This window comes from Poeciliopsis prolifica, unplaced genomic scaffold (assembly GCF_027474105.1).
Source record: "Poeciliopsis prolifica strain line A6 unplaced genomic scaffold, Auburn_PproV2 SCAFFOLD067, whole genome shotgun sequence".
In the NCBI taxonomy this organism is placed as follows: domain Eukaryota; kingdom Metazoa; phylum Chordata; class Actinopteri; order Cyprinodontiformes; family Poeciliidae; genus Poeciliopsis; species Poeciliopsis prolifica.
In genome coordinates this window covers 1,967,908-1,989,539 of record NW_026562442.1, presented here as the reverse complement: position 1 = coordinate 1,989,539, position 21,632 = coordinate 1,967,908, and the positions used below count along the sequence as shown (strand labels likewise).

Genomic DNA, 21,632 nt, shown 5'->3' with positions numbered 1-21,632 from the left:
TATCTTTGACAATAAATATTTGCTGTTTGTTCAGTAGTTGGCATTAATTTACTTTTGGAGCACGTTTTTTTTAAAAATATATATGGTGCATTCAAACACCCTCGGAAATTTTAATAGTCCAACAGAACTGAAACCAAGGCAGGTTGTGATTTATATTGTAGTAATGCAACTACACCACTAGGGGACACTAGAGTATCGCAAGTCTTTTTAAAACGGTCCACCATGTAGTTTTTATTTCCATAAGAAAAAACCCAACAAAACTTCACTTCCACTTAAAAACACCCTTTATTAAAAGTTTCGAACACAAACTTGTGTCATCATCAGTAACAACCTGATCGTTTTCCTCCAGCCATGGAGAAAAACGATTGTAGTGTTTCACACACACCGGTACCCACTGTAAAAACCGTCCGAACCTCAGCTTCATTTGTCGGTTAATAATTTCAAAAAGATGGTGATTAGATTTTCTGAGTCACGATGATCCCAACGAGGACGTAAACAAAAACCTACCGAGAAAATTAACTTTAGATTGATCCAAACCACAAAAAGTTTTAATTACATTATATATTTCCCATATACAGCCCTTTGGACAGGTATTTACAAGAAGAAATAACACAGAAGGATGTGACAGCAGAATTAGCAGCCCAGAGTTATGAGACAGGAATGATATATATATGGATTTAACCTATATTTCATAACATTAAATCTAAGTCAATGGAGAAATCGTTCAAATAATGCGTCATCCTTCATTGGTTGGAATGCAGCAACATCAAAATGGACATAAAGGGAAACAGGTCTCTAAAGGAACAGTGAAGAACAGATTAAAAACTGCATAATTACTGTAAAGAGAGGCGACCCGGGAGATATGTAGAACCAGAAATGGTACCGTTTGCCAAGGAAGTTAGAAGGAGATAAATATCCCATCATAAGCCCAACTTGTTTCCCCAAAACAACCGTTAATCTCTCAGATAGCTTAGCATAGGTACTTTAGCTACTTTTCAAGGCAAATTTGACTCTCACAGGATTTTAGTTCCAGTGTTTGGTGCTTTAAAGTATTCACGTCTCTTGAATTATTTCGCATCAGTTGTGAAGCTGAAGAAACTTTGTGCATAGTTTTCCATTTGTTTTCATGAATGAAGAGCCGAGCGTAAGGGGGACTATTAGTTCAAATCAATCCCCCATGTAAGGAACCAGGCATGATTTTTCATCCACCTCACAATTACGTTCTGCTTCATGTTGGCCTCTACCTTAAGATCCCAATACACAGAATTTTGTGGATTTTCAGAACTTTTTCCTGTAACTGGAAAGACTCAGAGCTCAAATCTACAAGGCACATGACGTACAACACTTCCAAAATACTTGGTGGCGTCTTTTCTTCCATCCATCGTCTCTTCTTTCAACTCATCAGACCTGGAAGGGAAACCCAGGAAACCCTCACACTGGGGGATCTCCATCAGATGGCTGAACTACCTTCCCCAGTCCCTTTCGATGTGAAGGAGCAGTGGCTCAGATCTTCCAAAGAAGCTAATTTCTTTTCTCCATAATAATAATTGAAGATTGCATTTGTTTATTTTACTAAGTAATATTAAGATATTGTCCCTTTGCATCCGTTTTGAAGCAAAGTCTCCCACTTGTAGGTGACTTGAGGTCACCTATGACCAAAACGTTGAAACAAACGCCCCCTGAAGTGAATGTATATACTTTGGCTAAACGATTAAAGTGCACCGTTTGTACAGAACATCCTTCGGACCCTTCGTTAAATTACTATATATATATAACACTAAGAATTAAAACCAACACAGTTCTATTTTCTTGGACCTTCTCTCGTGTTATTTGGAACGGTTTTTCAGAGGTACCCGCCCAGGCAGAGGAGCAGCAGCACGTGCACAGTGAGCAGGTAGAGGCCGAGCAGCAGAGGGGTTCGCTGACGGGAGCAGAACGCCACGCGGAGCATCCGCAGCAAGCTGGGGCCTCCTCTGCGGGTCTGCGAGAGCAAAACACAACGTTAGGATCATGGACGGTTACTGTCGCAGCTGTTAAGGTGACGGACGAGCCTAACCCGGGTGACGGCGCCTTCTGGCGGCTCGATAAACACAGCCGTCTCAGAGAGGTCCCCTTCGTTTGCAGAGAGCCATGACGCCTGGGTGTGACTGATGCAGACAACAAAAACATCAGCTGATTCGTCAACTATGGATTCAAAATATAATATTGTGAACAATCCACAAACACGAGGCAGAAAATTGAGTCATGAACCAGTGATGAGGTTAAAGATAAAAATATTTTAGGTTAAGATGAATAAAACAGAGTGTCGGTAAGTTATATTAAAGGTAACATGAAGGACAACTCCACATTTCTGTAAAGTGCTCTATAAATCAATAAATAATTTTCAGGCACAATTTGCTGTTTTTTTTTCTTCCATAAACTGAATTAATATGAAGCAAAACTGTAGCTTAAAGACTCACTTTATTACATCCATTCTTATGATCCTTATGATTTCTTTATTCTGAATTTTTTCTACATTTTGTCCCATTTTTATATTATAATTTTTTTACTTTGAAATTTTACCTGATTTTTACATCATAATTTTCAAAATTCAATAAAAAAATAATTGATTTTCTATTTTATTGTCTTAATTTAACTTATTATTTTTCTGAATCATGTCATGTTAGCTCCCTCAAGGAAATTTAAATATGTTTTTAAAATATATATTTTTTATTAATATATTTGTGCATTTACTACTTTTATTGCTACTACTCCTGCATTTTAATATTTATTTTAGGACTTTATTTTTATTATTTAGGTTTTATTAGTCATTAATGGATTAAAAAATCATTTAACATTATATATGGTATTTTGTTGTTCATTTTGTTTATTTATGAAAAATGTGTTTACCATATAATAGTATTTTGTATTATTTTATTACATGAATTAAATATGAGTCAAATTTTAATTTTAGTTAAAAACTGTTTTAATTTTTTATTACTTTCTGTAGTTTTGTCACAGCCCAGGAGGATTTTTTTGTTTTTTAAAGTTTGTACCGTTTGAGGAGATCTTGTGTCGCCATCAGCTGCTCCTCAACCGCCAGCCGCTGCCGAGTCTCTTCTTCTAGTCTGACGTACAGAAAACAAAAATCAGCATCTACTGGGTCATTTCCTGGACGAAGCGTTCGATAAAAACCTCTGCTGAAGCTCCAGGAGTTCTGCTTTGGAGGATCGGCCGTCGGTCAGGCTGCTTCGCTCCTGCGGCGCTCCAGGTGGGTCGTCTCCTTCTTCTGTGCTCTGCAGGGATTTACACATAAATGAATTAAAAATCAAAAACTCTTTGCTAAATTACATATTTTCATCTGCTTACCTGTCTCTGTAGCTGTTCTCGTTTGAGTTTGGGCTTCTGGATTCGAGCCTCCTCCAACATGGCAGCCAGCTGCCGCAGCTGTTGGTCTTTCTCTGAGAGCGTGGCGAGCGTCTGCTGCTTCAGCTGCTCCGCCTGAGCCAGCCAGTCCATCCGCTCCAGCCTGAAAGTCAGAAAAAGAAAAGTCAATTTCACCACTTAAATTTAACAAAGCAGAAAGATCTTCAACGGCGTGTTAAAAGGAAATGATAAAAATAAAAAGAGTAAATTTCCACCCCAAAACTCAGAAATTTCCTTGTTTTGTCTAGAAAGTTTCTGAGATCCAAAAATGTCTTAGAAAATAAAATTAGCAAATTCCAAAAATCTAAAATTTGCACAAAAAAAAACTCCCCTTAATTTTTTTAAATCAGAAAAACCTCAGAAAAACACAAATTTTGAGATTAATCTAAGAATTTCTCTAAAAAAAAAAAAAACATCCAAACTTCAAAAATATTAAATTTGCAAGAAAAGAAGCTTTCAAATTTTTAGATTAATCTCAGAAATTTTCTAGAAAACAACTTGGAAATTTCTGAGCTCCAAGAGTTAAAACAATTTGAGAAAAATCTGAGATAAAGTTCAGGAATTTTCAAGAAGTTTCTATAAAGTTAAACATGTCCGACTTTTGAAACTCATAAATTTCCGTATTTCTGAAATACTTATTTGATTTTAATTAGAAAAAGTTGAGCTTTGCAATGGTTGATGTTAGAAGTATTTCCAGATGCATATTTTGTGAGAATAAATTGCTTTATTCTCACAATTTTTAGATTTTACTCCCAATTTCATTTTCTCACATGGCCTTAGTTGGTAGTTGTAAAAAAAAAAAAAAAAATGGCTGTCATAATAATCGATCAGTAAAATAATTATTAGATACACTCGATGGAAACAAAGGAAAGCGGCGATAAAATTCTAGTATAAAATGAAAGAAACTTTCAGTTTAATCTCAGAAATTTTCTATAAAAACTACTAAAATTTTAAGATTTCTTTTGTAGAAAATTTCTCAGATTACTCCTTTTTCTATTTGGGGGAGAAGTTAAACCTGAGGGATTCTGTTTCCTGCTTGCTTCTCTCCGCCGCGCTCTCCAGCCGCGTCACGGCCTCCAGTATTTCCTCGTTCCTCTTCTTCTCCTCTAAAAGCTCCTGACTGACTTTAATGAGCTCTCCGGCTCCCAGCCGAGCCAGGTCCGACTTCTGCTTCTTCAGCTCAGCCGTCTGCGTGTTCAGCTGCTCCAGCTGCTCATAAAGAGAACAGAAACGATTAATCATGACTAATCGATTACTGAAATAATCGTCAACTAGTAGTCGATTAATCGTTATTGAGAAAGTCAAAGTGATATGAGAGCAAAGTTAATTTTAACAATAAAGTTACAATATTATGAGAATAAAATCAAAATGACAATAAAGTCGTAGTAAAAGAAAAAAAGTCATATTTGAATACAGTCCAAATATTATAAGAAGTTGTAATAACATGAGAATAAACAATATTTTGAGATAAAGTTCTTGTAATTATAAATTTTTTATCTTAGTGTGGCACTAGTACTCATTCGTAAAAAAACAACAGGCTGAAGTGGTTCAATTAAAATCTGGACAGAAAAAAACTGGAATATTCTGCAATCATCAGGATAATCAATAGATTAATCACAATCGCTAGCAGCGTCGCTAAAATGGAGCGAAGTGTTGATAAAAGGCTCATTTCATGAAGCGAAGCAGCAGATTTCAGCTCACCAGTCTCTCCCTGTCGTTCTGCAGGGCCTGCAGGGCGTTCTTCAGGCCCCATACCTCTCCAGCCGACCCTCCCCCGCTGCTCTGTGCCGCTCTGCTCCTCTCCTCCCGCTCCCTGACCTTCTGCGCCGCCTCCTCTCTGGCCTCCTGCAGCGCCGCCACGGCGTCGGCGAGCTGCTGGTTCTGCTGCCTCAGCTGCTTGGTGGTGTCTGTCTCCTCCAGCAGCCGCTGCTCCACGATCAGCAGGTCGCGGGCCAGCTCCGCCACCCTCTCCTGGGCGCTCTCCGACTCGGTGCGCATCACGCCGCCCTCCCAGCGCAGCTCCGCCAGCTCCCTGCTCTCTGCGGCGAGCCGCTCCTCCAGGGCCTCGGCTCGGCCGCGCTCCGCCTGCAGCTGCTCCCTCAGCTTCTCCACCTCCGCTCCAGGTGCGTCCATCTCTTGCGAGGCTCGACTAAGAGTCTCCATCTCCACTTTCTGCGTCTCTTCTTTGGTTTTGCTCCTCAGCTGAGCCTCCAGCTCCTCGCGCTCCCGCTGTAAGGTGAAGATCTGCTCCCTGTGAGCTGCCAGAAGCTGTTTGTGTTGGGAGTCCTTCATGCTCAACACTTGGGTGAGTTCGTGTCGGTATCCGTGGAGCTGAGCAGACAGCTTGGCCTGTTCGGCGTGCATGTCGTCTCTCTGGACCAGCAGAGAGCGAAGCTCCTCTTTCAGGCTGTTGTTCTCCGCTGCCGCCTCCTGGATCAGACCGTCCTTCTCCATCATCACCTGCAAGACGACGCACAGGGAAAAACAGGTTTAACCTTTAATTGACCTGTGATTAGGGCTGGTAAAAATCCTTATTATCCATTTGCATTATATTACTCAAAACAATAAAATATCATTTACTGCAATAATTAATTATCATCCAGCAAAAATATTTTATTGTAACAGACCTACATACAATTATCAATTCATGGTTTACTAGATTAAAGTGATTTTTAATTGATTAATAACATCTGTTAAATCTTTTTTTAGTGTTGTAGTTTGGCTGCCATCCAGCAGAGGGCGCCGCTGGTCATCCTTAAGCGCAGCCAGTTGATACAGAAACAAAGATGGCAGAACCACACCGGAATGGGAAAAGAAATGGTTCAAATGTTTCTTTTGAAAGTTCCAGTCTGGTGTTAGCACCAGTCTGTTTGCACACCAATCAGTCTGGTGTGCCACAAAGGTGAGATTATAACATGATGTGGAAAAAAGCATCGTCTCAATAAGCAAGATTGATTTTACTTGGCGAATTAGGGCCACTGTAGTAAATTTCTTCAAAAAAACGTAAAAGTTTTGAGATTTATTTTAGAAATTTCTGAGTTTTGACTTGAAATTTGGAAATATCGAAGTTTTTTTTTCAAGAAAAATCTTATTTTTTTGTCAAATATGTCTACTGATATCTCATCCTTGCTCCATGTCTTTGAGGTTAAAAAGTCTCCTTACCATCTTCAACAAATCAGATTAAGTATATTTGAATTTAACTGAATTTTTATCTCCTGTAACAGATTCATCTGGAAAGCTTTCGTCACTAAGTGCTGTGAAGATCAAACTTCACCTGCAGGTGTTTCTCCTCCAGCTGTTTGTACGAGCTGAGCACTCGGTCTCTGTCGTCCTGCAGGGACCCCATGGCCTTGGTGAAGGAGTCCAGTCTGGCTTTCCGGTTGCTGCTCTCCTCCTGTGCTTCCCGTAGTTTTCCTTCCAGATCCCTCACTTCTCCTCTTCTCTGCTCCAGCTCCCTTTCAGCATCTTGTGCCCGGTTCTCAGCCTCTTTCCGTGCCTCCTCTGCTGCCTTTTGAAGAAAATTATGTGCAGAAACAAAATATTAAATTTTTTTTCACCAATGCGCTCCTTTGGTTTCTATAGTTCAGAGTGATGTCATCGCCCAGGGCGGCCATCTTTAAACTTTCAATTCAGGCCAACTCTAAGAACGAATGTTAGTTAATTAAACAGACAATAATGTAACAAAGACTATTATTAATTTAGTAATCGATTAATCGTTAGAATGTACAGACCATTTGCTGAAAAACCCCCAACAATACATATAATTGTCAATAGATTAATCAATAATTAAAATAATTGTTAGATGCACCCTGAGACAACTTGTCTAAATATTTTGTCGTACAACTCAGAAAAGATAATTGAAATAAAAGAATATATTTTTTAAAAACTGGCGGTCATTTGTAATTTCGTTTTAGGAAAAAAATCCAAAAACCAGATTAAAATTTTAAATCTGGACTAGGATGAAATTAATCCCTAGAGAGAAATTTATGAGAGAAAGCATCTGTAGTTCCCATTTCTTACCAGTTGGTGTCAGTAATGCTACCTGTATTTGTTTACCTGTGCAACAGCGAGTTCCTTCTCCCCCAGCAGCTCCACCTCCCTCCTCTCCTTCTCGTTTAGCTCCGTCTGTAAATTCTCCGTCAGAACCTTGGAGGAACGCAGGTCCGTCTCCAGCTGCTCCACGTTCAGACACAGACGCCTCTCCTCGGCCTCCCTCGCCCTCAGCTCGGTTCTGGCCCGATCCACCTCGTCCGTCTGTCTGCCGACTGCCTCCTCCAGAGCCCGGACCCTCTGACCCAGACTCTTCAGCTCGGTTTTGAGGACGCTGACTTCGTTCTGAGCAGATTCTAACTCGGATGCGGTTTCCTCCAGCTTCGATCTTTCCTGATCAAGAGCGGCTTGGTGCTCCACGACTTTCTTTTGCTCTTCTTCCAATCTCAGCTGCCAGTCTTTCTCTGCTCTCTGTAACCTAAAACGACAAATATGTTTAGTTCATGGCTGAAATTTAATGCTGTATTGTCAGAAACAAAAATTAAAGACGTCCCTCCTGTGACGTCACCTTTCTGGGAACTTTGTAGCTGACAGCCATCTTGGTTGCATCAACAGATATTGATGCAACCAGAAATTTATATTTAAATTTAGCAAAAACAAATTTAAAAGATATACCTGTTGACCGACTGCTCCAACTCCTCTTTCAGCGCCGTCTCTTTCTGAAGTTGATCTGCGAGCTCCTTGGCGCGTGTTTCAGCCTCACGGACTTCAGCCTCCTTCCCCTGCAGAGCGCTGTTGAAACGCGTCTCCCACTGCCGGGCTTCATCCAGAACTCTGTCCCTGTCGTCCTGCAGGGAGGACATGCTGCGAGAGAAGGCGGCTAACCTGGCCAGAGTCTCGTCCAGACGGGCCTGGATCTCCTGGGCTCGCCTCTCTGCTGCCTCTGCCACCTCTCTGGCTTCCAAAGCAGCTTCCTCCTCCTTCTCCCGCTCGCTGTAGGCCTCCTCCAGTCTGAGCTCCGTTTCCTTCAGCTCAGCTCCCAGCCTGAATCTCACAGAGTCCAGAGTTTTCTCCGCCTCAACCTTCAGCGCTGCCTCTTTCTGCTGGAAGCTTTGCTCAATGGCCATTCTTGCAGAGACCGCCTCACTTGCTTCTTTCCGCGCTTTCGTTAGTTCGGTTTTACAACTCTCCATCTCTGTTTGAGACATCTTGAGATCTTCTAATGTTTTGGCGGACTCCAACTTTGACTGCTCCAGCCTGCCTTGGAGCTCCTCCTGACTTAGCTGCAGGGCCTTGACTTCACGTCCAAGTTCACTGATCTTCTCCTGATATTGGATGGAGTCCCTCTGAAGCTGCCGCACTTCCAGCTGTTTTTCCCTCAGCAGCTCCTCCAGCTGCTTTGCTCGGCTTTGGCTGCCTTCTTTGACCCTCTGGGCAGACCTCAGCTGCTGCTCCAGTTCCCTCTGCTTTCCGGACTCTGCCTCGGCTTCGGCTCTCTCTCGCCGGGCCTGCCTCACATCCTCCTCCAGCCTGGCGGCTCGGTCTCTCTCACTCTGGACCTCAGCCTCCAGTCTCTCTACCTCTCGCTGAGTCTCAGCGAGTTGCTCACTGTTGTCTGCTGCTTCTTGCTGGTAGGTGGCTATGCTCCCGTTGAGCTGGGCCAATTGGTTCATCAGACGCTCCTCCAGGTTGTCTTTCTCGGTTTCAAGACTCTCCAGGAGTTCTTTGAGCTCAGCTTCTCTCTTTGAAGCGTCTTCAATCAGGTGTTTTTCTCTCTCGTTGCTCTGTTGAAGGTTCTTCTCCAGATGGTTCTCGTTATTTTTGCTCTCCTGCAGCTCTTGCTCAAGAGATGCCAGTTCAGTTTGTTGTTTTTGCCAGAGTTCCTTCTCTGCTTTCAGAATCTCAATCTCCCTCAGCTGATCTTCCAGTAAAGCTTGAGCCTTCTCCTTTTCTTCTGCAACCGCAAGATCATCTTGTGGCTCTGCTGCAGTCAAGATGGCATCTGACTGCGTTGCAGTGATGACTTCCTCAACAACAGCCACAGAGCTGTGTTGGTTTGCCTCAATGTCAGCGAGTTTTCCATTCAGCTCTTCAACCTGCTGCCTTAGAGCATCTCTTTCCGCTGCTGCAGCCTCCAGTTCAGCTTGCAGAGCTCTCATCTCCTCCTGAAGGTGCTCTGCTTCAGCTTTGATGACTGGATCATCATGTTTTGAAGTTTCCTGCTTCTCTCGGAGTCTCTCATTCTCCTCCTCCAGCTCCATTATCTTTTGCTGTTTTGTCTTTGCAAACTTCCTCATTTTGTCCTTCACTGTGTCCACCTCCTTCTGCGCCTCCTCTGCTCGTCTCTCGCTCTCCTGCCTTGCAGTCTCCTGAGCTCTCGCTTTCGCCGCCAGCTCCTGTCTTTCCTGCCGAGCGGCTTCCAGGACCTTCCTCACACGCTCCGCCTCATCACTCACATTCTCGTAAGACTTTAGCAGAGTCTCGTACTCCTCCTTCATCCCATGAACCTTCTCCTCCCACTCCTTACACACCCTTGCTGCCTCTTCCTTTGCCAACTCCACCTCCTTCTTACAAGCGTCCTTCTCATTAATTATTCCCTCCATTACGAGCTTCAGACTCTCACACGACGACCCCAGGCTTTGGTTCTCCACTAACGTCCGATCAACCTCCTCAATAAGTTTTGCTCTTTCGCCTCTTAGACTCTCAAGCTCTTCTTCTGTTGAATCGATCTTCTGCTGCAGCTCGGCGACTGCCTTCTCGGCCGAAGTGAGCTGCTCCTTTAGGGTCTTGTTGTCTTTGAGGGCCTCTTTGCGAGACACCAGAGCAGCTTGAAGCTTTCGCTGAAGCTGCTGGAGCTTTGCCTCACTGTCTTCTTCTTGCTTTTGTAGAATCTCGGTCTGCAGCTTGTGCATTTTCTCTTGCTCTGCCTTCAGTTCCTCCTGTAAAGAGGTTATCAGCCGATCTTTCTCAGACACAGAGTCTTGCATTGAGTGTATGAGGGAGTTCTGCTCACTCAGCTGCTGGCTGAGCTCCGATATCTCGCGGTTCTTGTTGTCTAGGAACTGCTTGAAGTCTTCCACTTCAGCTTGAAGAGTTTTCATGGAGTCTTCTACAGAAGCTTTGGATGCAGTTTCTATCTCTGCCTTTAGGGTTTCTGTATAAGCTTCAGCTTGAAGATACTTTTCTCGAAGTACATTCAACTCCTCATAGAGAGCATCAATTTGCTTTTCCTTCTCTCTCAGTTCTTCCAGGTCTTTACCCAGTTCAAGAATCTCAGACTCCTTAAGCAACAGGCTGCTGTGAGTTTCCTGGAGTTGCTTCTCCAGCTCAGTGTTCACTTGCCGAAAATTTTGGATCTCGTCTTGAAGAACTTTAAGAGATTCCTCCAGTTGTGTAGATGCAACAGGAGACGGCTGATCAGGATCGCTTACCTGTGTTTTCAATGAAACTGTTTCAGATGCAGCAAAGTCCACCCAATCCTCTTGAACCCAACTGTTTGCTGCAGACGCCTGCGCTGGTTCTGGTTGTGGATCTCCATCAGAGGTCGTCTTTTCCTCCAGCTCCCTAAGCTTGTCGAGAAGACCTTCCCGTTCTCTGCTCTGTACGTCAAATTGCTCGGTTAGCTCGTTGAAGTCATCTTTCAGCTGCTTCATCTGTTCGCGATGATGCCTGTCTTTCTCTTTGGCTTTGCGAATGGTTTCCTTGCGGGATTCTTGGGCTTCCTGAAACTTCTTCTGGAGTGTTTCATACTCCACTTCAAGAGAAGCGACTTGAGACCGCAAGATACCCGTTTCAGAGGCGGCTTCAGGCTGTTCGTCGCTCAGCTTTCTGTTCAGAGCAACTGTCTCTGCAAGGACTTGATCCTGATGGTCAAGTCTCTGCTTAAGAGTCTCCACTTCTTCCTCTTTGGATCTTAATGAGTCTTCTAGCTTCATGATCTTTTCCTCCAAGTCCTGAATCTCAGGTCTTTCAGAGAGCTTTTCAGAAAGTCCTTCTGTCTCGTCTTTCTCCTTCCATCGTTCTGCTTCCTTCTCAAACTCGCTGACTTTCTTCATGAGCTCCTTGCGCTGAACCAGAGCAGCCTGCAACTTCTTCTTTGTGTTTGCCAGCTGCATTTCCAAGGCTTCCTTCTCGTTCCTCAAGGTAACCACTTCTTCGTCATCATTAGATGCTTGCTGTTGATCATCTCTGGCCTTCTCCAGCTCTTCCATCTGCTCCTTGAGTTTACTCACTTCCCCTTTCATTTCAAACTTCTCTTCTTCTGCTTGAAGGAGCCTGGCGGACATGCTGTCGTTAAGCTCTGTCACCTCCTTTTCTTTCTGGTTGAGAAGAAGCTGCAGCTCTTCAATCTCAGAGTCCTTCTTTGATAGAGACTCATTGTGGAGATCTGAAGTCTGAGAGTGCTCCAACAGGCTGTTTTCCATTTCAAAAATCTTCTTTTGCAGCTTGGTGGAAAGAAGTTCTCCGTCCTGCAGCTGAGTGCTCAGCATCCTCGCCTCACCTTCCTGCTCAGACAGAGCTTTCTGCGTTGTTTCCAAATCTGCCTGCAAAGCCTCAATCTTCTCCTCCTTGGTTTTATTTTCATTCTTTAAAATCTCCAATTCTTCTTCCAGAAGTTGCATTTCAACACTCTGTTTCTCCACCATTTTGCTGTTTTCTAGCTCGTTGGACAACCTGAGTGCTTCAGCCTCAGCTTCCTCTTTGGCGACAGTGAGAGACTGTGCTTCCTCTTCCAAGGTTTTGATTCTCTCCTGTGATGCTGCAGCTGCGTCTTTAAGCCCCTGCAGCTCTGCCAGAAGCTCCCCGTACCTCTTCTGCAGCTCCTCGGCTAAAGCCTGAGCAAAGAAATTGACGTTTTCGTCGGAGGAGGAGGAACTCTGTTGGGTCAGGTGGACTTGGACCACGGATGACGACTGGGAGGATTCCTGCTCCATGCTTGTTGCCACCCAGGACTGACCAACATCCTGGGGGACGGAGGGCCACTCCTGAGCGCCGTCTTGATTCATGGCTTCCAGGAGCGTCCAGCTGCTGTGGGCCACCTCTGAATCAGTGCTGGTGACCATCTCATCTGAGGAGGTTCCCTTTGATTCTTCAGGAGACTCGGACTGGAGTCCGATGAGCTCCGGGCTGCTTTCGCTATCAGCAGGGATGGAGAGGACGAAGGTGTCTTCTGCAACTAAGGTGGTCTCTTCATCTTGTGCATCTTCCACGGAATCAGCAGGAGCTGCGGTAGTGTCTGGATCCGGACTTTGGTTTATTTCAGCTTCTCCTGAGCTTTGTTTTGTAGCAACTATGATGGATTCTCGTAAGGCAACAAGCTCATTGTCTTTTTCTACAAGCTGCTGCTCCAGCGCCAGAATATGTTCTGCAGGAGTTAAAAATAAAAGAAAATATATTTTTGACTAGCTCCACATTATGATAGTGTGATCAAGGCATTTAAGTGTAATGTTCAAACTTAATGTGAAATTACAGAATAAATTATGGTAGTAATCTTAAATAGCCGAATAATCGATGACTAAAATAATTAGTTACAAAATTCATGCCCAAGATTGTAAACTTAAAATAAATGTCAAGACTTTTTGTCCCCGACTAAGAAAAATAGGATTCAATCTGTTAAATGAATAATTTAGCTGCTATTTGCATTTAATTTATGAAGTGTACGATGTAGACAAAAATTAATTTACCTTTATCAGGTTGGGATGAATCCAGAGATGTTTCAGTGTCAGACATCTAAGAATAAAAAGAAAAGAGGATATGTTTTACTAAATCTAGATAAAATAGATGTTTAATAAACGGTTAGATGTTTAATCTTTAAAAATAAAAGTCCTCTAAATAAAAACAAAACGCAGTTATGTAGATTATGTTTTAAAATATTCTCCCAGTTTAAATCTGAATTAGCAGCGCGGCTCACGAGTCTGTAGTTCAAGGTGAAGGTCGGCTCAGTGGAGAGGAGATTAAATATGTTTCCTCCCTCTGAGATGAAGCATACAGACAGCAGACAGACGCCGTCCCGCCTGGCCTGCATTAGACGGGTGCAGATCACCTGTCCAGACTAAAGCTGTGACCCGGAACAGGGAGGACAGAACCGGTCTGTCTCTTCTGACCTCAAAGGAGAAGGTGACTTTGCAAACTGCACTCAGTTCAGTAAGGGCACCCAAAGCCAGTTGACACATCACACCGCAACGTTTAGATTTTTATACAGCAGCCGAATGCGACACAAATTCAACTTTTTTGTGGCAGTCCAAACGGTCCAATTCCGATCTTTTCACCCAGCAAAAAATCTGATTTTGCCACTTCCATGTGTGCAACTAAATCAGATATTATTGTTATAAAGAGTCAGCAGCTTTAACGGTCATGTTGCATTTCATCCAAGTTTTATGTCGTGGACATGAGACATGCATTATAATAAGGAGCCAGACGAGTTGAAAAAAATAAAAAAAATGTAATTATGAAAGAACTCGGTTCCACTGGGGATCAAAACATTTGTTACATTGACCAGAGTTTGCGTTTTTGGTCTGATTACGCATTCACACGTACGTACACGAACTGGACTTTCTAGACCAACGGACTGGAGTTGGACTGAATCAGACTAAACAGAACCTCAGAATCCAAGCCTGCTTACCTTGAATTAGTCCTATTGGATAATATTTAGGAGTATCAGACTCAAGGCGGCCAAATTGTATTCTACACAATACAGTACGTTATTTTTTGTAGAAAAAAAGATGGGTAATTATGGTTTAATGGAAGAATAATGTGAATAACTTCAATATTAAGACTCTTGTTGTCTGAAAAATGTTTTCAAATAAAACATGAATAAACACAAAAGGCAATAAAACAAACTGAAGTGGAAATGGACTGACTTCTACAATCTGCTGCTCCAGCTGTCGTATCTTGACATCGGCCTCCTCTTGTTCCGCTGATTTTATGTGAAGTTGTTCTGGAAATCAGACGTGGAAACCGATCAGAACCAGAACCACGAGCTTAACAATCGACAGCTGCAGAACCCTTACCCTGCAGGGCCTTCATGTTCTGGATGAGCTGGCCATGCTGTTCGCTCAGTTCTCCACATTCGTCCTTCAGCCTGACCAGCTGCATTTCCACGGACCGCACTGAGTCCAGGAACAGAGCGGGGTCAGCGGGGTCGCCCTCCGGCATCGTTTCAGGAGCGAGGGAGCGAAGGTGGCTCCAGATCTCAGCCAGAAGCTCCTCCTTCTTCTTCAAGCCTTCCTGCTCTTCTCTGAGGTTCACCAGCTCTTTCTGCAGGTCATCGACCTCTGACCTCTCTTGTTCCGTGGTTTCCTTCCTGGCTGATTCTGCTTCTCTAATTTCGCTTTGGAGCCGTGTGATTTCCGCCCTGTCCCTCTCTGAGGCGTCTTGGTGCGCTTGGGCAGCCGCTAGCTCTGCCTCTTTCATCAGATTTAGCTCCGCCACCAACCTGGAGGTCTCCATCTTCTCTTTCTCCAGCTGCTCCCTCATGGCAGAGAGCTCCGCTTCGCCCTGGCGGGCCTGCTCGGCCCATTCCTGCCTCAGCTGCACTGCCTCCGTTAGTTCCTGCTCCATCTGCCGGAACTGAGCCGTCAAAATCTGGAGGAAAAAACAAACAAATAAAGACTGGGATTCTGCCCATTTTTGTGAAAAACTTATTGCTGTATTTTGGAGTCTAAAGGGCCACATAAAATCTATGGGGGGCCAGATTTGGCCCCCGGGCCTTCAGTTTGACACATGTGCTTTAAACAAAATGTGAACCTAAACCAAGGGGGTCCAAAGTGCAGCATGGGGGCCATTTATGGCCATTAAATAGATTTTCAGCCTGGATCTGTTTTATATAATTTATTAAACTTGGGTGAATAAGAAAGTTTTCTGAATGTGTAGTGACCCAAATTCTGTTCTGACAACTTAGAATAAAATTGTTAACCGAACAAATTGGTGGCTTTTATTTAATATTGAAAAATAAAAGAAAAAAGTGGCTACTTTCTTTAATTTTTTTCTACTATACTTTCAAATAAAATAGTTTGGTAGCTATCAGGGCTGCAGTTATTCTGGATCTCTACCTGTTTCTGTTGATCAGCGCTGCTCACTTCCTGCTGCAGCATTTCCAGCTCTTGGGACCGAGAGAACAAAGCCTCTTCGAGCTCAACGCAGCGCTGCTGATCCGCCTGGAGCGCCTGGGAGATCAGAAATACAAGCTCTAAGATTTAGATGCATCGCAACTTCGATTTAAAATGAAGCTAAAAGAAGGGCTTAACCAGAATGCGGGGAACATAGTGCATGTTTAACCAACAATTTCTCTCATTTCTGAGGAAAATCTGCATGAAAAACCTTCTAGTTCTTGACAACCTTAGGAGTGCAGGATTTGTGTAGAGGTGAGCCGGGTCTGCTACCTGTTGCAGCTCGGTGCCGTCCTGTGTGCCGACCTTCAGCAGCTCCTCTTCATGTCTCTGAATCTGCTCCTGAAAACGGACGTCCTTCTCAGCAACGACAGCCTGCAGCACCCGCAGCTGCAAAACAAACAAACAAACCAGTCCAAGTTAAATTAATTAAACACTCGCTGCACCTGATCAGCTGTAAGTAGGGTCACCTGCTCAGCATGGGCAGCCTCCTTCTCCTGCAGCAGCAGCTCGGTGGCGAGGAGTCGCTCCTTTAGTTGCCGGCTGCAGGCCTCCTCCTCGCTCAGCTTGGCCCGCAGATCCTGAAGCTCCTCCTCGGCCGCCGCCGCGCCGGCAGAGCAGAAAGAACCGTCTGGAGTCTGCAGGAGACAAAACGCGTTGATGGAGAAGAGAGAAATTAATTTAGGAGTTTGTGTTGGAGCTGGGCAATAAGTCACACTTTTCTGTGTTGAAGATTATTTTTGCACCAGTGTTTAGGGCAGCAGTGTTGTTTGATGAGGATGTTTTACAGTTTTCCAATTATTTCAGTTTGAATTTGTTCAGGCTAAGATTTATTTTTTAAATTACGAGAATGAAGTCACAATATTTAAAGGATGCAGTCATACGACAATAGAGTCAAAATAATATATTACAGTCAAAGTTTATGGAGAATTAAGTAATCATTTTATGAGAACTCCTTTAAAAGTAACAAAAAATGTTCATAAATGTTGAGCATCTAGTGAAGTTATACTTTGATATCAGTTTTATGGATAGTCCTTAAGATAAGAACTTAATTTTTTAACACATCAACATCAAATTTTTATCAGTTGCAAAACTTTGAAACAAAGAACTGGAAGAGCTGAACTCTATCGAAGCAGTTTTTTTTTAATAGAAACGACTTTCTCATAATTTTAAGGTTTATTTTTGTCTTTACTTAGCTAATGTTATGACTATACGCTCATAATTAAACTAAAATTCTTGTAACCTGACTCTCATACTCAGTCATGCAACTTACAAAAGTTGGGTGATTGTGATGAAAGCCACGTTTTAAAAATATTGTCCAATATTTGTAATTTCTGTTTTAGACAGAAAGAGAGCAAAAACAGATTAAAATAGAAAATGTCCCAGCTGTAGCCTGAAGGCAAACTCTTGGACTCACCGCTGATTCTGCTTGTCCTTTCAGTTCCGTTATCTGCTTGTTGAGCGACGCCATCTTGGCTTTCGCCTGCAGTTTGAGTTTGGTGAAGCGAGCTTCCGCCTCTTCTTTCTCGTTCTGCAGAAACCAGGAGAAACATTTACACCAACTTTAAACGAGTGAGCAGAAAAACAAGGAACCCTGTGAGGTTATCTACCTTGAGCTGAGCATCTTTCTTGGTCAGCTCGGTCTCCTGATGCAGCAGCTGAGCGTCTTTGTCTCGAATGAGCTCCTTCAGCTGGACAACCAGCTGCTCCAGGTGGGCCAGCCTCTCCATGGCGTCCTCGGGAACCTCGGCGTCCACCGCAGTCTGGCCCTCTGCGGCGGGGAGCTGAGGCTCCAGCACGCCCTTTAAACACAGATAATTACACCAAGAGTAAGACAAAAAGCGTAACTTAACTTTATTAATTCCTTTTCGCAAACAGTTATGTGATTTCTGAAGGAAACAGTTGTTTTTTGTTTTTTTGTTTTTTTTGGGGGGGGGAGGGGGTATCAGAGTAAAAGGGGCAACTTATAGATTCAAACTGGGATTTAAAAAATTTTATACCATGAAGGTAATTAAAGAGAAACAGCAGCATGACTTACAAATGGACATTTATGGTATCATTGATCATTTATTATGAAAATGTCTAACAAAAACACTGCTGGAAATTTTATTTTTACTATTTTATCCACTGTTTATCCAACAGGAGCAACAATCAATATCAATACATTTGAAAAATATTATTAATTGTCATTGTTACATGAAGATCAGTGAATTAAATTCTCACTTTTTTAAGTAAATGGTTTCCTGAAGAAAAACAGTATTTCCGTTTGTGGTGTTTATAATTGAAATAAAGTGTAATAATTGTGTTATTATGAATCAATATGCTGTGTTAATAATGTCATATTAAATGTGTGTAGCTGTCTTAGTAAAAAACGTTATTTTATGAAGTAGCTAATGGAAATCCACATAAATAAACAAGTTATGGTTAAAGATGTAATAAATAGTTTTTCATTAATTTTTATCATTAGCACAACAATACAACACGATATTGTGATAAAATTCTAAATCCATGTTGTAAATAAAAAGTAATACATTTTGTAATCAGCAAATGAAAAAAATAAAATAATTAGAAGTGCAAATTGCAGGAAGACAAACATGTAAGAAGCAGTATTTAGCATTTCACTTTGCAATAATGTAATAAAATATGAACCAAATGACCTGAATATGCAGAGCTGATCACATTAGATTACACATTTAGAAGCTCAAATAACAGCCGATTATGATATTTTTAATTTTTATTTTTTAAATTGTGTGAATTGAAGTCACCTGTTGGTTTCCATCTGTGCCCTCCTCTCCAGAAAGCTCCTGGAGGACGTTGGCCAGACGGCTTAACATAAAGTCGGAACTATGAGGAGACAAAAGCAATAAAAAACATTTAAAGGCTTCCTTGTCTTTTTACTACAGATATCTATTATTAAATGTAAATCAACTCTGCAGTGTTCCTGAATGCAGCTGTTGAACAGGAAGCCCATCTGCACCAGATATCCTGAGAAACTGGTCCTATGAAGCTGAATAAACAGTTCAAGGCGTATTTATTCATTTTGCACCAATAAGTAGATGAAAGAAGTAAACCAGTTTCATTTAGAACAAAACACTTAAGAGGCTGCAGAAGCCTCAAATTCAAGAAAAGGATTTATTTAATTGTTTTATGGAGTGATTGTATTACTTTGTTTTTGTCTCTCTGTTATTATTAGTGGGTGTTTTGCTGTTACAAAAAACTTTGGTGCAGCTCATGTTTTAAAAGTGCTTCATAAATAAATTAAAACATTCCATAATTTTAAAAAAGTGTATCCTACTTTCCTTGGATTGTTTTTATATAGTCTATTCCATTTTGTCACATTGGTGGAATAATAAAATACATTTCTATGACTTTCTACTTAACTCAGAAAAATAAGGAACATTTAATAAAAAATTCAAAGGGCTACACATTAGCAGAGAATCCCTTATCCCTGTTTTCCGGACTAGACCGAAAGGAGTCGAACGCTTTCCGAAGCTCCTGGACGCTCCACTGCGGCTGCGTCGATCTTTTAGTGGAGAGAAAAGATTCTAGCTAGCGCAAACTGACGGCGAACTTCCAGAGCTTAAATGGCAGCCATTTTTAAATAATGCTAAAAAATGGAGACGCAGGAGCAGTTCGGTGGAAGCTGAGGGTTTAAACTCACTGTTTCCCACGGAGCAGTGAGTTAGCTGGGGCTACTTGGCGAGCTAACGCTGCTAAAGGTAAATAAGGACAGCCTCTCCTGAGCTTCACTGACTTTCTACTGTTTTTTTTCCGCCTGACAGCTGTTCGCCTCAGTCGGTGGCGTGCACTTTTAAAATAAAAATCAGCTTTAACTCACCTGTGCGGATGCTCCTCAGGAAAATCCGTCTGGTTTTAATTTTTCTTTATTTCCTCGGATTTTAGAGCCACATCACCAAACACTCCCGGAAACAGAACTTTCTCCGCTCTGATTGGACAGCCGGGATCTGTAAGAGACCGTTGATAAATTTAAAGGCGTACACACCTCTTTTCTCCTCGGGGAGTGTCTGACTAAATCTACCAACTCAAACACGGCGAATGATGACAATTTAACTTAACTTACACAGTTTGTAATGATGGCAAGACATGACCAAAGACTCAAGCTGATCGTGAACCATGGGAAGCAGTTGGGAAGGAGTCTGCTCCTCTTGGCCCGCTACACTTTGCTGTTTGGGGAGTATTGTGGCCATTTTGTTCAGGGGATAGTGGCGGCCTTGAAGTGGACCAGCGTGTTTGCAAGGACCACAGCATCAGTTTTTGACTTCATCTACCAGCATCTGCACTGGGGGAAGAGGACAACCGTCGTAAGCACCAAGGAGATCTGCTTGGACCGGTGACTTTTAAAACAGACTGACCATGATGGAAACTTGGACCTCAACAAACTGTGATAGTTGAATATTTGTGAATACGATTACATATCTGATGTTTTCAGTTATTTATCTACCTGCTGATATGACGACTTCAGGTGTGTCACAGGGCAATACCACACCCCTCTGACCCCCCACCAAAATATATACACAAGATAATGTAATAACCTTGTAACATTTTTTGTAAACACTTTATACTGTAATTAAATTTTTTAAATAAGTTTTGTTTTTATTTTGACATCTAATTTCATGTGACAGCTACTATTAATTTAGTTTAAAAATCCATAATGGAAATCTAATGTCTTAACTCACATCTTCACAGTTGTTGTGGATGGTGATGCTGTTTGGCAGGAAGGATCTCCAGCAGCAGTCAATCATCCATTGAATCTGAAGAGGCCTCTGACTGAAGACTGTTTGACATGCTAGCATTTCAACATCTGGGCAGCAGAGATGCTATTCCACAGCAACATGTCCTGGATGACGGCATCAGTTGTCATCCAGGCGTACACATCAGTTGTTATCAAACACGGCTAATTCACCTCATTTCAGAGGGATGTTGGAGTAGGGGATACAATATACTTTATGATAAATAGGAGAGACGGTTTGGACTTCCTCCTTTTCTCTTTCTGTTTTTATTGGTCCATGAAATCTCTTTGTTGTAATTCAGGTTTTATCTGAGCTTTAGAGATGCCAACCAGCTGCTACCCGGTTTAAAAAAAAACTCTAAATCGTCCAAAAGTAAAAAATAAAAAGAGAAGAAATACTTCCAGCTGCGCAGAATCTACAAGAAGGAATGACTGTTCAACATATCAGCAAATAGACAAAGAACAAATGGAAACAAAGGGAATAAATCGTAACTCCAACGTCCTTCTAGCAAAACAAACTGGTGAAAACATGCATTTCATTGTTTTTTAAAATGACTTCCACTTGACAGGTGCACTATTTTCTCCTCCCGACACTGAGACCAGATGGTTTGCTGTGGTTCCTGAACTCTCAGTGTGCTGTATTGAAATAAACGTCTTCACTAATCGCCTGTAATCTCATTTACCTTTGGAACAAAACACAATTAAAGCTGCAAATGACCTCGAAAACTCCTTTGATCGATGCTTTCTCAGTTTCACTCGCAGGATTTTGTGTAAAAACTATTGGAAAACATCAGAAGAAATATAGTAGAATAATTTAATTTAGGTCTGGACTTTGACTGGGCCATTCAAACACATGAAATATGCCAGCCAAGCCATTAAATTGTAGCTGTGCCTACCTCCACCTTGTAAACTGTGGCTTTGTATTTAGTAAAAACTAATGCTGAGCAATAAAATAATTGCTAAATTTTTATAGCGAAACAAAACAGTCATGTGAAAATTATTTTATGTTTGTACTGCAACATCTTTGCACTTTAATACAGTACGGCAAATGTGTTTTAAGCCTCAAAATATTATTAGAAAGGAAATTAGAAAAAAATAGATAAGGCCTAAAACAGAACCTTGGGGTACACCAAAATAAACTGGATGAGAGTAAAGTCTGCGCTTTCTCAAAAAGTGGATTGATTTGAAGCTATTTATACATTTGAAAATGAGTCTGTTTTTTGATACCAGATATGAAAAAGCAGAAGGGTTGTGCATACATTTCCAAGGCAACGCATACGTTAAAAAAAGAAGAGGCCAGCTACTTCTATAGCGTAGAAGATTGCCAGGAAGGAAAGACGTCAACGATGACCTCAGCCAAGCAGTTGGAAGATCAAGTG

General features: G+C 42.1%; 2 protein-coding genes and 1 long non-coding RNA gene across 3 annotated transcripts in view; 1 reads left to right on the top strand and 2 right to left on the bottom strand.

Annotated features, from left to right (window-relative positions):
* Window positions 1-266: 266 nt before the first annotated feature.
* golgb1 (golgin B1) lies at window positions 267-19,432 on the bottom strand. The gene is made up of 20 exons (XM_055020315.1): window positions 19,342-19,432; window positions 18,269-18,347; window positions 17,114-17,305; window positions 16,921-17,034; window positions 15,974-16,141; window positions 15,777-15,893; window positions 15,447-15,560; window positions 14,406-14,979; window positions 14,256-14,332; window positions 13,080-13,125; window positions 8,071-12,760; window positions 7,462-7,873; window positions 6,680-6,913; window positions 5,107-5,865; window positions 4,421-4,614; window positions 3,349-3,508; window positions 3,175-3,275; window positions 3,036-3,107; window positions 2,057-2,147; window positions 267-1,981 (listed from the first exon to the last, which is right to left on the bottom strand). The coding sequence occupies exons 2-20, from the start codon at window positions 18,335-18,337 to the stop codon at window positions 1,844-1,846; spliced, it is 8,322 nt and encodes a 2,773-aa protein (XP_054876290.1). The 5' UTR covers window positions 18,338-18,347; window positions 19,342-19,432; the 3' UTR covers window positions 267-1,843.
* LOC129351470 (uncharacterized) lies at window positions 19,012-20,979 on the top strand. Its single transcript, XR_008604740.1, has 2 exons — window positions 19,012-19,222; window positions 19,407-20,979. It is a non-coding gene; the product is annotated as an uncharacterized LOC129351470 (long non-coding RNA).
* Window positions 19,396-21,632, bottom strand: part of orc5 (origin recognition complex, subunit 5) — a 16,985-nt gene continuing 14,748 nt past the window's right edge. Inside the window, exon 15 of the mRNA XM_055020317.1 lies at window positions 19,396-19,468. The gene's annotated coding sequence lies outside the window, so the exon portion shown is untranslated. The remainder of the gene's footprint in view (window positions 19,469-21,632) is intronic.